Genomic DNA, 13,090 nt, shown 5'->3' with positions numbered 1-13,090 from the left:
TCAGCGATGATCCCTACATCTGCTATCTGAACTCGCGATCCCTATATGTGCTATCTGAACTCGCCACCACCATCTAGTTTCTATCCGGAATCCCTTTTCTTTCAGGGTCTCCAGTGCCTCCCGAAGAGAAGACGCAGCAAGCTGATGTGCTGACCGCGAGTACAGTGGCGACTTTGTATCTTTGAGGGCCCCCGTCTACCATGACCCAAGCTCACTACCACCAGCGCAATCACCACAGCGACAAGAATCGCAATCTGGGCCTCTACACCCATCGTGTTCACACCTACCGCAACGCGATTCCTTCGATCCTACAGTCTACTCCTCTTTCCTACGCATCGCGCACGAACACGGACACACAGCGTGTATCTCACACGTCAACAAGTCTGTCGAGACTCGAGAGCATGTTAGTGACCCCGACAATCTACCTGGCAGCACGCAGAAACACAAAGAAGAACCGTCGGACGTAAAAGTCATGATGAAAAATCGGTGAGAATTCAAGGTTGATTAGTCGACTACTCTAGGTATCTACAACAGTCGTCTCTCGCCACTCTACTACACCACCTTACCACGTAGAAACACCCCCTCAAGTCATCTTCGCAACGAGGCTCATGAAACCAAACTTATCAGCCTACGACGAAGCTTGCAGCCCCTCGGTCTCGTACTCGCGCGCATCCTGGAACAAGTCGATAATGCAGCTAGCACTCCAACTCTGCGTGGGGCACGAGTCGCCGCAGAAGGCGCCATCCTTCTGGGTGAGCTCCGTGAGACCAGCCCACGGCGACTCTTGGATAGCCTTCATGCAGCCGGCGAGGCGGCGCGTGACTTGTTGGTAGCTCTCGACACGTTCGTCGGGCGTCTTGCGGCGCTTGAGATCGAACTTGAGCAGAGCGCGCAGGAAGAAGCCTGTGGGCCAGAGCCACTCGGGTCCTTGGTGGTAGTTGCGGCCCTTGGATGTGGCGAAATCAGTCGAGTCTTCGCTGTTGATGTAGTAGCCACGGTAGTTGAGGTCAGAGGGGTCGAGTGTCTTCATGCCCTGTGGACCGAGCAATACCCTGTCGGCCATCTGGAGGGCATACAAGGCATGCTCAGGATCGCAGAGGTCTGGTGCAACCGTCATCATAATAGGGAAGTTTGGCCTCAGCTGGTAGTCCTCGTACTCCTTGCCTGAGCGGTACAAGTCCTTGTAGATACCACGACGGTTGACGATGCTCGAGTTGACGTCGTACTTGCTGTCTTCTTCTGCCGAACGAGGAACGTAGAAGCAGCGTTCGAAGTTGGCCTTGATCAGGTCGGCCCACTCCTTGTAGGTAACGGTCTTCTTGCCATCGTCCAGGGTAACGCCCTGGTACTTGAACTGGCCTGCGTCATACATGTCGGCGCACCAGCGTACTGTGCTGTACAACATGCCGATGATCTCAACTGGAGCACCGTCTCGTGGTGTACCGGGAACACCCTTGCTGCCGGCCTTTTCACTCTCACCCATCTTGTCCATCCATGTGCCGCAATTCCATTGGTTACCACCGAAGATCATACCAGTCTCCCAGTCTGTCCAGATCTTGATGTTGAAGCCTTCGGACTTCATTTGGCTGTCAATGTTCGGGCCTGCGTCATACTCCCGGAACTCTATGCCGGAGGCGTGTCGCTGGAGAGCTTCCTGGATGACTTCCGCGATGGAGGAGGACTGGGAGTACGCTTTTGCATCCGTGTGAGCGAACCATGTGTCATCGTACGGCAAGAAGCGGCGCTTGACCTCCTCTTGAAGAAGCTCCATGCCATTGGGCACAATCTTGCAGTAATCTTGGCAGTTTTGGAGGAAGAACCAGACTGAGTCGCGGGAGTTGTAACGTGGGTTCTTGCCACCGCCGAGGAGATTGGGTACCATGCCATGCTTCAAGACGCTGGCAAAGGCAAAGATGTGCTCCTTAGCGTCGGCATATCTACCAGTTCCCATGTAAAGACCACGGGCGGAGATGGTAATGTCACGTCCCCAGCATCGCGCCCAGTCGTAGGCAAAGTGAGGGAGACCAGCGGCCATGCTGGGTACGCTCTTCTCGGGCCACAACGAGGCGCTGTTCATGTAACCGGTGACTTGGCAGCTGACAAGAGCAAGACTCTTGAGGAACTGGTTACCCTCGCGGACGTTCTCACCCATGAGCTCAATGGCTCGCTCGACTGCAGCGTTGTATGCAGTCTGGATGACGAGGGCAAAGTATCGCGGAAGCATGTAGCTGGGGACCTTGCGAATGGCATCGAACTTCGCTTCCAACCACTCGGCGGGGCCCTTAATGTTGACGTACTCTGGCTTCTTGGAGATATTTTGAAGGCGACCAAGGCAGTAGTCGAGCGCCCATTGACCCTCACGCAAATGGTTGCAGAGTGGGTGGCCAAGGTTGTTCTCGTTCACAATGTCGCGTAGGACACTCCACCAGCCTTGCAGACCAGCGTAGACCAAGTTGCCATGACCTGGGACGTTGTATGTTCCGTCCTTGTGGTCCGTAGCGTCCCTCTCTTCCTCTTCACATCTGTATAGGATGTAGTTGAGGTCGATGAGGTTGACACCACTGAAAGCCGAACGCGCTCCGCTAGTGACGAACTTGTCGAGGCCTTCAGCATGCTCTGCGCTGGGTACCCAGGTCTCAAATAGAGCGATACTGCCCGGTGGGAACTTGTCAGGGATACTAATCGTGGTATCATCGCCAGCAGCCTCGATGTTGACGCCTTGAAGTTCGTTTGTCTTGCTGGGCAAACCGCGCAGTGTCGTCTGGTCGCCGATGATACGCGCTCTTGTCTCGGGACTGTTGTCGACTTCGAGATTCCAGGCGCCGACGAGCTTTGCTTGAGTGCCTGGTAGCTTCGTCTTGCCGAAGCCTCCGTTTCCGTTTCCGTAGCCGGGGAATGCAGTGTGCGCAATAAGGAAGTAACCTTTCCTGGTGTGGGGATTGACCCGATGGACGGTGATGTACTCGTTGTCGTGGTGGATATAGGTCTCATTGTACTCCTCCTTGCCCATTTTGACGTGGATCTCGTTGATAATCTTGCGGATACCACCAATGCCACCTTCTCCAGCTTGTGCTTTGATTTCGCCTCCAGTGGAATTTGCAGAGGAATACAGTCTCTTCTCGTGCACCAACTCGATCAGTTCAGGGTAGCATTCGTCGTAACCGAAGACGCTGCCAGTCGCGCAGTCGCACATGGCGACGAGCGCGGCACTGGGGAGCGTGTCGCGTGCATCCCGCTTCTGAGCTGGCGTCTCGTTGTCGTGCGTGCAGTCCATGAACAACGCGTGGACAGGACTGCGCTTGATCTTCTTGATGATAGGCTTTGTCTGGTCAGCTCCATCAGTCGCCTGCGCAGCATTGAGCACTTCGTCAGTCTCGAAGCTGCCGATGGGAACACCGCCGTGACGGTGAACAAGTCTGCTCAGCTCTTGAGTACTCCATGACTGCATGGCTTCTCGGATCAAGGCGCAGATTCCGAGCTTCATGCAGAACTTGTAATCCATCTCTTCAGACCCGGTGAAGAGCTCGGCGCAGACCATAACGTTTGAGTTGACGCTACGTGCTTGGTCAAGCATGTATTCGGCGAGATGCAGAGGGGTGGAATGACAGTTGTCGATGCGGAAGCCTTGGAAGTACTTGGCCATGAGGCGTGTGTACTTGGCCATGTGATCCCAAAGGAAAGGGTTGTCCTCTGGGCCATCTCCGTATCGGAGCTTCACGCAGTCGCCCCAAACAATGACCTCTCTTCGCAGGTATGCTCTTGACTTGGGCCCAGCGTTGTCTCGCATCGCGTCGGCAGCCCATACCCATCCGTTGTTCACCAGCGCAAGAGCTTCGGGGTTGTGCTTCTTTGTGGTCTCGTTGAGTGGTAGGCGCGTGAAGTAGGTCTCGATGAGTGGGTTCACATCGTTGACTTCGCCAAGCTTGGGACCATGGGCATCCATTCGGACGTACTTGGTCCGGTTGAAGAGTTGCTCCATGATCTCTGCTTGGTCTTGATCATACTCGCGGTAAAATGGAAGGTTGACCTCGTTGAGCATAGCCGTCATGGTGCCTTGAGCAGCCCGGTCGTCAGGAGTATTGCTAGTACGGGTGTCGTAGCGACCGAACAAGGCGCACAGTAGGCTAGCAGCGATGTTCGGGTCCATTGTCCGACGGTAGCGCTCGCCCATGCGGTCACCGCCGCGCAGAGCATGCTCGACCAACCAGTCTGCCTTCTGCTTCAGTGGCCAGTTCCTGACAGCATCGAGCCCGCGAAGACCAGCTTCACTAAAGCTGCCATCAACAAACTTGGCTTGGCCAGAGGTCCAAGCCTCCATGATGGCCTTGGTGTCTCTTTCGACGTCGATGACGTAGAATTGCCAGAGCTTGACCTTGCTAAGGACGTGGTCCTTGACACCTTGCATGACCTTGAGAAGGTCATCTTCACTGTTGAAGGTGGTGGGTAGACCATGCTTGGAGAGGTCCTTGCTGAACTGCAACAGCGCTGTATCGAGTTCGAGAGCAGGTCGCAGGTGTGGAGCGGTGTCGACGTTGTAGCCGGATTCTGGATGCTCTTCGAGCCATGGGCTGTTGTTGGCCGTGTGGTTCCAGACAACATCGGTCATGGCAAGCAGATTGAACTCGTTCTGCATTTTTCGAATCATGTTCGCAATGTCCTTTTCGCTTTCTTTGAAGATAGCCTTGTCGAACTCCAGTTGATTGTAAATACTGTAGGGCGAGTTTGAAGAGCCGCGCATCATCAAGGGTGTGAAGTGCACCATGTTGAAGCCACGCTGGCTCATGCCCTGCAGGTGGTTGTCCCAGTCTGTCGGGTAGTTGCCCATGAATTTGGACAGGCAAGAGATGATGCAGACGGCCTCGACCGGCAAGTGCTCGCCCTGCAGCTTGAGATTTGGACATATGTCGATGTAGTAGGTGTCCGTCCGCGTGGGTTCAGGCGACGCAACGTCTGTGAAGGACCACTGCGGCAGCGGTGTGTAGGTCGTGTAGAAGGAAAAGGCATTGGCCTCGTGGACGGGGATCTCAATCTCACACATGCCAGTAAAGTTGGGCTGCAATCTGCGGTGTGTGTCAGTGGCATGTGACCAGGCAAGGCATGGCAGACTGCTTACTTGTACTCACGATACTGGCTGCGCTTGAACTTCTCGCCCTCAGCGGGGATGTTCACCCAGAGACTGCCCTCGCGACATATCGAGCTGGTACCCTGGATCTGAAAGCAAATCGAGTATGCTGGGCTGGTGGGGGGAGGCAGGTAGATGTAAGTGCCAGCGACGTCTGGAACGCCGTAGTCGGTCAATGGCAGCAGGTAGACGACCTTGCGGTCCGAAGACTTGGGGTGTGTTGGCAGTGCTACAGACATGATGGTGTCGAGAGACTGAAGGGTTGCGGGAGAGTTATGCGGTAGTAAACAATAATAGTAGGTGGATAGCGGTACTCTAGGATATCTATCTTTGACGTAGCAATGGCGGCGATGCAGTCAGAGAGAGTGGTAGTAATGCAGTGTAGGAGCAGCGCGGTCGACGGAGGTAATAAACAGGCCAAAAGCCGTTTGCGCAGTCGCTTCTGAGGGTCAATTGCCCTCTGTGTGGAGAGAAGGAAGCAGCGCCTGGAGACGTGTGAGATCGGCGGTGGGCGGTCGCGAAGCATACGAGCCGCAAGCGCAACCCGCGGGAAACGTCATTGCCCCAAGCTCCAACCCCAGCTGGCGCCCCAGGTGGCCCCGTCTTCGACAGGTTCTACTCCAATAGCGCGGGGGCTAGGCATGCGTCCCAACTCGATCCAGTTGGTACGAGGGAAATTGTTGAACACGTTGAAACTGCCATGGAAACGCTTTCTGCCATGCGACGATATCCACATATGATACAAATGAACCCGCTCAAAATGCTACTTCTTCCTGCCCCGCTCTCCCAACGCCCGTATGCAACATAATGCAGAATGCAGGGTTAAATAAGCAGCTAATCAATACGCGGCCAAAACTCCAGCGCTGGCTACTAAACAATTATCGGGCAATACTGCTGCCACGAGCTCAGAGTGGTCAAACGACGGGTATCGCGACCTCGTGGCAGCCCACACGGGACGAAGCGAACATGCGAAAACCAAGCAGTCAAATCCAAACTTTCTTCTATCGTCACCTCATCTAGAGGCGCTCAACACATGGTCCGCTGTCTTCTCAGCTTCCGCGTCAAAATTTAATGTTGAAGGGGGAGCCCGGTGGATCGCGCAGGTCCAATCGAAATTGCGTCGATTCAGACGGCCCGCGACTATGTTGTGCTTGAGTCGGTGTGGCATTCTCATCTAGGTCGATCGAGGACGCTTCGGTGCTGACCGACGGGGGCGCACGCGGTGTGCTTCTCGCATGCTGAACCCCCTCTCGACTGTCTGAAGACGACGTGACTCGCTCAGGCGACGTCTCGCGCTCGCTATAACCACCGCCTCGCATTCGTAAAACGGGGTTGCTTGAGGGTTCCGACAAGACCAGTGAAGGGTTCGGTGGTGTAGCGCGTCCATTCCTCTCAGATGAAAGCCCTCGCGAGGATGACTTGACATGGTCAGTAGACTGACTCCGCATCGTCGCCGGCTTCTTCGGAGGCGGCACCTGGGGCGAGTTCGTGCCTTTGCTTCTCCCAGCGCTTTGAGGTGGGCCGTTTCTGGATGGAGTCTGTTGTTGTTGCTGTAGGTGGTGCTGTACTTGTTGCTGCTGTTGCTGTTCTTGTTGTTGCTGCTGTTGCTGGGACTCAACTTCTTGTACATGGTTCAAGAAGTTGATTTCGTCTGTCAAAAAGTCCTTCTCCGTCCAACAACCCTGCCAGCAGTTTCGCCAATCCAGAATAAGGAATTGGAAGCAAAAGGCGTCGATCTTGATAGCCGGCTGGAAACAGATGCACAGATTGTTGTAGTTCATCTTGTTGAATTCGGAACATGAGTGCAACAGGCTGATGTGGCAGGTAATCGCGAACAATAGGTAGTAGTTGAATGGTGGGAGCTTCGAGAGCTCATCCTTAAGCATTTGCGGCGTCGTCTTGGCGCCCTGGCATTCTTGCTGGATTGCCGTCTGGACCGCTTTTGGAAAGATTTCATCTGGCAGTTGTCGGAGCCAGTTCTTGAAGAGTGAACCGATGACGTTGGGATCGTTCAGGTTGGGATCGCTGATCAAGTCGATGTCTCGGTCTGTGATTTGGTGAGCAATTGTCGTGGAAATGAATGAGATAGTCCTACCTTCATCGAATTTGCGTTCGTAATATCGGACCTGCTGGGCTGATCCAGGAACGCGGTACAAGCCTTCTTCTTCACAGCCCCGCATATTCAGATAGCTAAAGTGAGTGTTAGCCTCACAAGCGGAGAACGAATCGAAGCATGACCTACTCTATGCACCGCCAAGGTAGAGCCGGCATCCAGAACTCAGTCTTGTCGCGTGACTGCTCCAGACGGGTCGATATCCGTGTCAGCCTCGTCTGTTCGATCAAGGGCTTGTGAATGATTTTGCACACGTAAGGTTCATTCGATATCGGCGTCTGGCTCTCGTGATTGCTTGAGCTTCGTCCAAGTTTGCCGAACACGCCCTTGCGGGCGGAGTCCATCTTCTCCCCCATGTTGCGAGCTCCTGAACCGAGTTTCGAGATGAAGCCGTGTCCCTTGGTTTCATTGTACGAACTCGAGGCTAGCGATATCTGCTCCGACTTGTCCCTTCGTGGCCCGTTGTCGACGTCCCGTGGTATCTGCTTCGAGCTGTCCTGACGATCTGCCGAGTGTGTTCGTGGCTTGCCTATGCCTCGCCATGATTGACCTTTGTCCATGGGTGCCGGCTTCAATGGCGGGCCATCGCCATTTGTCGTCCACGAACCCGCAATGTCCGGTGACAGTTGCCCTGGTGGGGCTTTGTTTAGTTTTGCACGGGTACCTGAGCTCTCGCCGTCTTTGATGGATTTCGACCTGTTCAGAATGCCCTTCTTCGGTTTGATGGTGTTGCGCTTTGAGGAGTCGGCGTGGGGATCGGAGGAGTCGTTGGAGTTGCCTGAGCCTGTCCGTAATACCTCGGAGCGGTTGTCTGTGGCAGTTAGCGATACGCTGTTTGTCTGGGCTACTGTAGCCATACCATCCGAGTTGGGGGTGCGCACGGGGCGGCCGAGGTCTGGTGTCGAAGCCCCGCTGCGCCCGTTGGAGTATAGACTGGGCGAGTGTTGTTGTTCAGGAAGCTGCCGTATCGAGTTCCCCTGGCTGTTAAGGCGTGACGACGACTTGTTGGCGCTGAAGTTGGAGAATATGCTCTTGGAGTCCTTGCGAGGCTTCGGCGAGGCTGGTGACTGTGGCATGCTATGAAACGAGGCATTGGGAGCGGCATAGTCGAGGTCCTCAGGCATATCTGGCGACCTCGGACTTTTGGGGCTCATAGGGCCGTTGGCGTCATCCTTGTTCTTTGGCTTGCCCCGCATGGCCAGCGACAGTGTCGAGGACTTGGGCATCTTTCGTATTGTTTTGCGTGGAGGGTCGCAGGGCTACTGACTCCTTAGCACGGCTCCCTTAAAAAGCAATGGCTGCTGCCAAGCGTGCAGGTCGAGGGCCGCAATACCTCGATGGGTGTTGGTGGGACGAGGGCGCCGATGTGCAGGCAGTCGAGCGAGGGTGTGAAGAGACGGTGCGGCGCGTGTAGAGAAGGGAGCGGTGGCAGGCTCAGTGGTTGCGGCACATGGGCGGTTGCGCGGTCAACGAGTCTGTATTTCATGACTGTCAGCAGCGGACTCATAGCTGGCGCAGAGAGGTGAAAGCCAGCGGGAGGTATTAGACGGCGCGCGGGGTGGTACGAACCGTGAGAGCCTGGTCGGCGCTGGCTGCGGGCGTGCCTCGAAGCGTCGGCAGCGGGTGTCGAGTCTATATCACCGCCGGCAGGACGTTGCTCCCATGCAGCAAGCCGGGAGGACAGGCGATGCCGAGCGCGTGCTACGGCAGTCTTTGGCGGGCACAGCGGTCGTCGAGTATGGCGGTCGCGGGCAGGTGAGGCGGTCATGCAACGTCTGGGATGTGGTCAGCAAGCGCTGCGGAACGTGAAAGGGGCCGGCGGCGCTATGGCGAGTGTTGACGGTGGTACAACATGGCGAGGGCACGAGTGGCAGCGGCGAGCGAGGTGTCGCAGCGCCGTGGTTGGGCATTACTCACCCACTTTCACACACAGGACTCGAGGGGTCTACGGGGCGCCGCGACGAGGGAGAGGCGCTGGGGTGAAGGGAGCGAGTGGAGCGTGGAGCGCAGGCTGGGCGGCCGTTGCTTCGAGTGCGGTGAGCGGCGCCTTGGTCAGCAAAAGGACACAATTCACGTGTCTCTGTGGTGAGTGCGATGGAGGGGCCCAAGGCACAGACAGGCTCTGCTGCAATCAAGAGCAAAGGGCACCAAGGGCTGCGAGAGGATGGCGGCAACGACTTCAGCACCGTGCACGGCCCCAGGTACAGTACGAGGGCGCGACGCTGCCACCACCCCCCAATTCGGCCCACCAGCGCTATCGCAAACGGCTGTCCACGGCGGGCGTAGTGCGATCTACCTAAGCAACATGCATGTGTGCTCACCGCCAGGCGACGGACTATCGACGGCAGACTATCGACGCTGCACAAGAGCACCCTCTGCATCGTCATTGTTGCGAGTGCGAGGCTGTCGCGGCTGCCAGACCGAAATGCTTCATGTGCCAAGTCTCGTTTCAGAAATTATGAGACCCTGTCGGCGCCATCCATGCTGCCTCGACTAGACCCTCCCGCGCCGCCAGCTCCCACCAACTCCTCCCACATCTGACACCCGTCTAACATGTCTCTCGTTTCCGGGCCCGGGCGCGCTGCTGGGATGGCCAGCCTGCCCAGCGAGATGCACCTCTTCGTCGACAGGCACGTCGCCTACATCCAGAGCCTCGACACTGTGCGTAGCCCGTCCCCAGTCCCAGCGGCCGCGCAAGCTCCCGGCCACCCAATCCCGCGCTGACCCGCTGCAGCGCAAAGATGAGCTCGAGTACTGGCTCACCGAACATCTGCGCCTCAACGGCCTCTACTGGGGACTGACGGCCCTGCATCTCCTGGGCCGCCCAGACGCCCTTCCACGCGCTCCCATCCTCGACTTTGTCATCTCGTGTCTGCATGATAATGGCGGCCTCGGTGCTGCGCCGGGCCATGATGCCCATATGCTCTATACCGTTAGTGGCGTGCAGATACTCGCGACGCTTGACGCTTTCGGTGAGCTTGAAGAGCGCAGCCCCGGCGCCCGCCTGAAAATTGCAAAATGTAAGTCATCTGCAGCTTCGCCGTGATAGTCTACTCATAAAGGTAGTCATCGCCGATTTGCAAGATCGCGAGACGGGCACCTTTGCGGGCGATGAGTGGGGCGAGCAGGATACCCGCTTTCTCTACGGCGCCCTAAATGCCCTGTCTCTCATGGGCCTGCTTGAACTCGTAGATGTCGACAAGGCCGCTCAGTACGTCAACTCGTGCGCCAACTTTGACGGCGGATACGGTACCAGCCCTGGGGCCGAGTCGCACTCTGGTCAGGTGTTCACGTGTGTTGGCGCACTGACCATAGCGGGGAGACTCGACCTTGTCAACCAAGAAAAGTTGGGCGCCTGGCTAAGCGAACGACAGCTCAAGAACGGAGGCCTCAACGGCCGGCCAGAGAAGAAGGAAGACGTCTGCTACAGCTGGTGGGTCATGAGCAGCATGGCCATGCTAGACAAGCTGCACTGGATAGACGGTCAGAAATTGACAAGTTTCATCCTGCAGTGCCAGGTGGGTAGTGTCTTCTCTTCAGCATCATCGCCATCTGACCATGAACGATAGGACCCGGATCTGGGTGGTCTCGCAGACCGACCTGGCGACATGGTCGACGTCTTCCACACCGTCTTTGGAATTGCTGGTCTCAGTCTGTTGAAGTATCCCGGTCTGGAAGAGGTAGATCCCGTGTAGTATGTGACCACTGTCCTCGCATCTCAACGCGTATACTGACCAACGCGCAGCTGCATGCCTCGCTCAGTCACCCGTAGGTGCTTAGGTAAGTAAGCGAAGATGCCAACAACAAATGCTAGTTGTATCTTCTCGCGCCTGTAGACTTCATGACCATTCACTTGTATTCGTATCCGTGTATTGTCCGTCTAAAGCCTATTCTCTCGCTATCTAATACCTCGCGTCTCTCCCATAGGCGTCGAGACACAAAGCGGGAGGAAAGTGAGGGTGGCTTCCTCTTTCGTCAGTGCCGAGCCCCCACGTGCTCTGCCTGCTAGAACACCACCAACAGACCTCTTCTTGCTGCAATTCCTCCACTGCGATATCGCACCTTCCTCTCTTCTCCTTACAAGTGCTGGCGCCTCTTCTGCTTTCCAATTATTCGCTCAGGAAATGGGCTAGGAGCTACCGCGGTGACCGGCAGCCATCTCTGTACTAGGTCTCTCATGAGCACCTCTCCCACCGTCACTTCGCCTTCTCCACTCTCAGTCCGCTCCTTTCGCAACGCTCTTTGCTTTCACTACTGCGCTGCTCTTGTGCTTGTTTCACTTACGCTCCTTACAAACACCGCATCCACACTGCAGCTTTCACCTTGATATAGTGCAGCCTCGCCAGGCTTTCGGCATGGCCAACATTCCGCTTCACTGCAACATTTGCCCCAAGAAGCCAAACTTCAGCGATGTCTCGCATCTACTCACCCACATCGCCAGCAAAGGCCACTTATCCAACTACTACAAGGTCAAGGTCCGCTCCACCAACGAGGATGCATCCCGCCGGCTCATTGAGACGTACGACCAGTGGTATGCCGAATGGGCTGTCGAAGAGCTCATGTCGGACCGGATGAATCAGAAGGACAAACGCCGTACTCGCGCGAGACCCGCTGGTACAGCTACCTCCTGCATCCGATTGTACTTGAGACTGATACTGACTACACCTGAAGCAGCCCGGCCGGCGCCTCCGCTCAAGATCGAGGCCCCCGCGCCACGTCCTGTACGTCGCGCCGCCGCAAGCGCTCTCCTCGATCCACGCCTGTCGGAGCAGCAGCACACGATGATCAAGCTAGAGCAGTCGCCTTCTCCGACGCCGCAACCTCTCGGCCCGGTCCTCCGCAATCGCAATACCCTCGCACCTCATATGCAGTACTGGCCTACAGAGTCTCGGGCCAGCTCTCGCAGCTATACCAACCCAGACTATGATACTTCCAGTGAATACTCCGATCCGAACGAGCAGCGTCGGAGGTCATACCGGTACAACGCTGCGGCTTCGTGTGCCATTGAAGATGAACCTGCTGAGGTTGCAGATCCGATGGCTGTCAGCGAGTCGACCAAACTCAAAGGTGTCTACTGGCCTGGCATGGACATCTTCGACTCTGCTACCCCAGAGATGCGGCGCAAGAGGAACCAGAAGAAGGACAGCTCTGTCGTCGAACAGCTGGAGCTCAACTCCCAAGTAGTCGAAGCAACTGAGCTCATCTTCACACCGTTGGGATCTTTCAAACGCCAGCGCAGGATCTCGTGCTCGGAGTCTGACGAAGAGGACGAGGTCGAGATCAAGACTGAGAGCCCCCAGCCCGTACGTCGGCGACCTGCACTCGCCAGTCTTGATGCAAACACTACTCGCCGCTCTACTAGACAGTCCAAGCGGCCCGTATTTCCTGTCCTCAGCCGCAACCAATACGATGATGATCGCGGCCGTCCTGGCTACGACCATGGCCGCAACAACCGTGCTCCGAAGCGGAAGCAGTTTGACGTTTACCAAGACGAGGATGACGTTCCATTCTCGCAGCCCAATGGCATGAACTATCTTACATCTGGCTTCACTCACCAAGCATCTCCATCTCCTGCACCTGCATTCAACTCTTACAAACCCTTCAACGACCCGTTCCAGTATGATAACAAGGAGAACGTTCTACCTTCGTTCCATCAAACGGCTTATGGTAACTTTCATGGCCATCAGAACAACGCCTACCAGTATCCCACCTACTCGTACGGCATTGGGCCTGATCAACAGGCCTTCCAGTACACCAGCCATCTCTACAACACCGCAAGCGCCTACCAGCAACAGGACCAAGATGACGATGACCAACGTACCATCACAGCTCCACCTTCACCGTCTACAAGCTAA

General features: G+C 56.2%; 4 protein-coding genes across 4 annotated transcripts; 2 read left to right on the top strand and 2 right to left on the bottom strand.

The window, feature by feature from the left end:
* Positions 1-628: 628 nt before the first annotated feature.
* On the bottom strand, positions 629-5,361 carry J4E79_008777 (uncharacterized protein; the record flags this gene model as incomplete). Its single annotated transcript, XM_049357631.1, has 2 exons — positions 629-5,060; positions 5,114-5,361. The coding sequence occupies 2 exons, from the start codon at positions 5,359-5,361 to the stop codon at positions 629-631; spliced, it is 4,680 nt and encodes a 1,559-aa protein (XP_049208102.1).
* A 1,189-nt stretch (positions 5,362-6,550) lies between these two features.
* On the bottom strand, positions 6,551-8,461 carry J4E79_008776 (uncharacterized protein; the record flags this gene model as incomplete). Its single annotated transcript, XM_049357630.1, has 4 exons — positions 6,551-6,649; positions 6,691-7,169; positions 7,218-7,312; positions 7,365-8,461. 4 exons carry the CDS (start codon positions 8,459-8,461, stop codon positions 6,551-6,553), a joined length of 1,770 nt encoding a protein of 589 aa, XP_049208101.1.
* A 1,327-nt stretch (positions 8,462-9,788) lies between these two features.
* Positions 9,789-10,930, top strand: J4E79_008775 (uncharacterized protein; the record flags this gene model as incomplete). The annotated part of the gene is made up of 4 exons (XM_049357629.1): positions 9,789-9,896; positions 9,970-10,255; positions 10,302-10,753; positions 10,805-10,930. The coding sequence occupies 4 exons, from the start codon at positions 9,789-9,791 to the stop codon at positions 10,928-10,930; spliced, it is 972 nt and encodes a 323-aa protein (XP_049208100.1).
* Positions 10,931-11,590: 660 nt separating this feature from the next.
* J4E79_008774 (uncharacterized protein) lies at positions 11,591-13,090 on the top strand (the record flags this gene model as incomplete). Its single annotated transcript, XM_049357628.1, has 1 exon — positions 11,591-13,090. The coding sequence occupies one exon, from the start codon at positions 11,591-11,593 to the stop codon at positions 13,088-13,090; it is 1,500 nt and encodes a 499-aa protein (XP_049208099.1).

Source organism: Alternaria viburni, assembly GCF_023758015.1.
Source record: "Alternaria viburni strain BMP 2772 chromosome Unknown scaffold_21, whole genome shotgun sequence".
Lineage (NCBI taxonomy): Eukaryota > Fungi > Ascomycota > Dothideomycetes > Pleosporales > Pleosporaceae > Alternaria > Alternaria viburni.
Note: the sequence above shows the minus strand (reverse complement) of the source record. Positions and strands in the feature narration are given on the sequence as shown.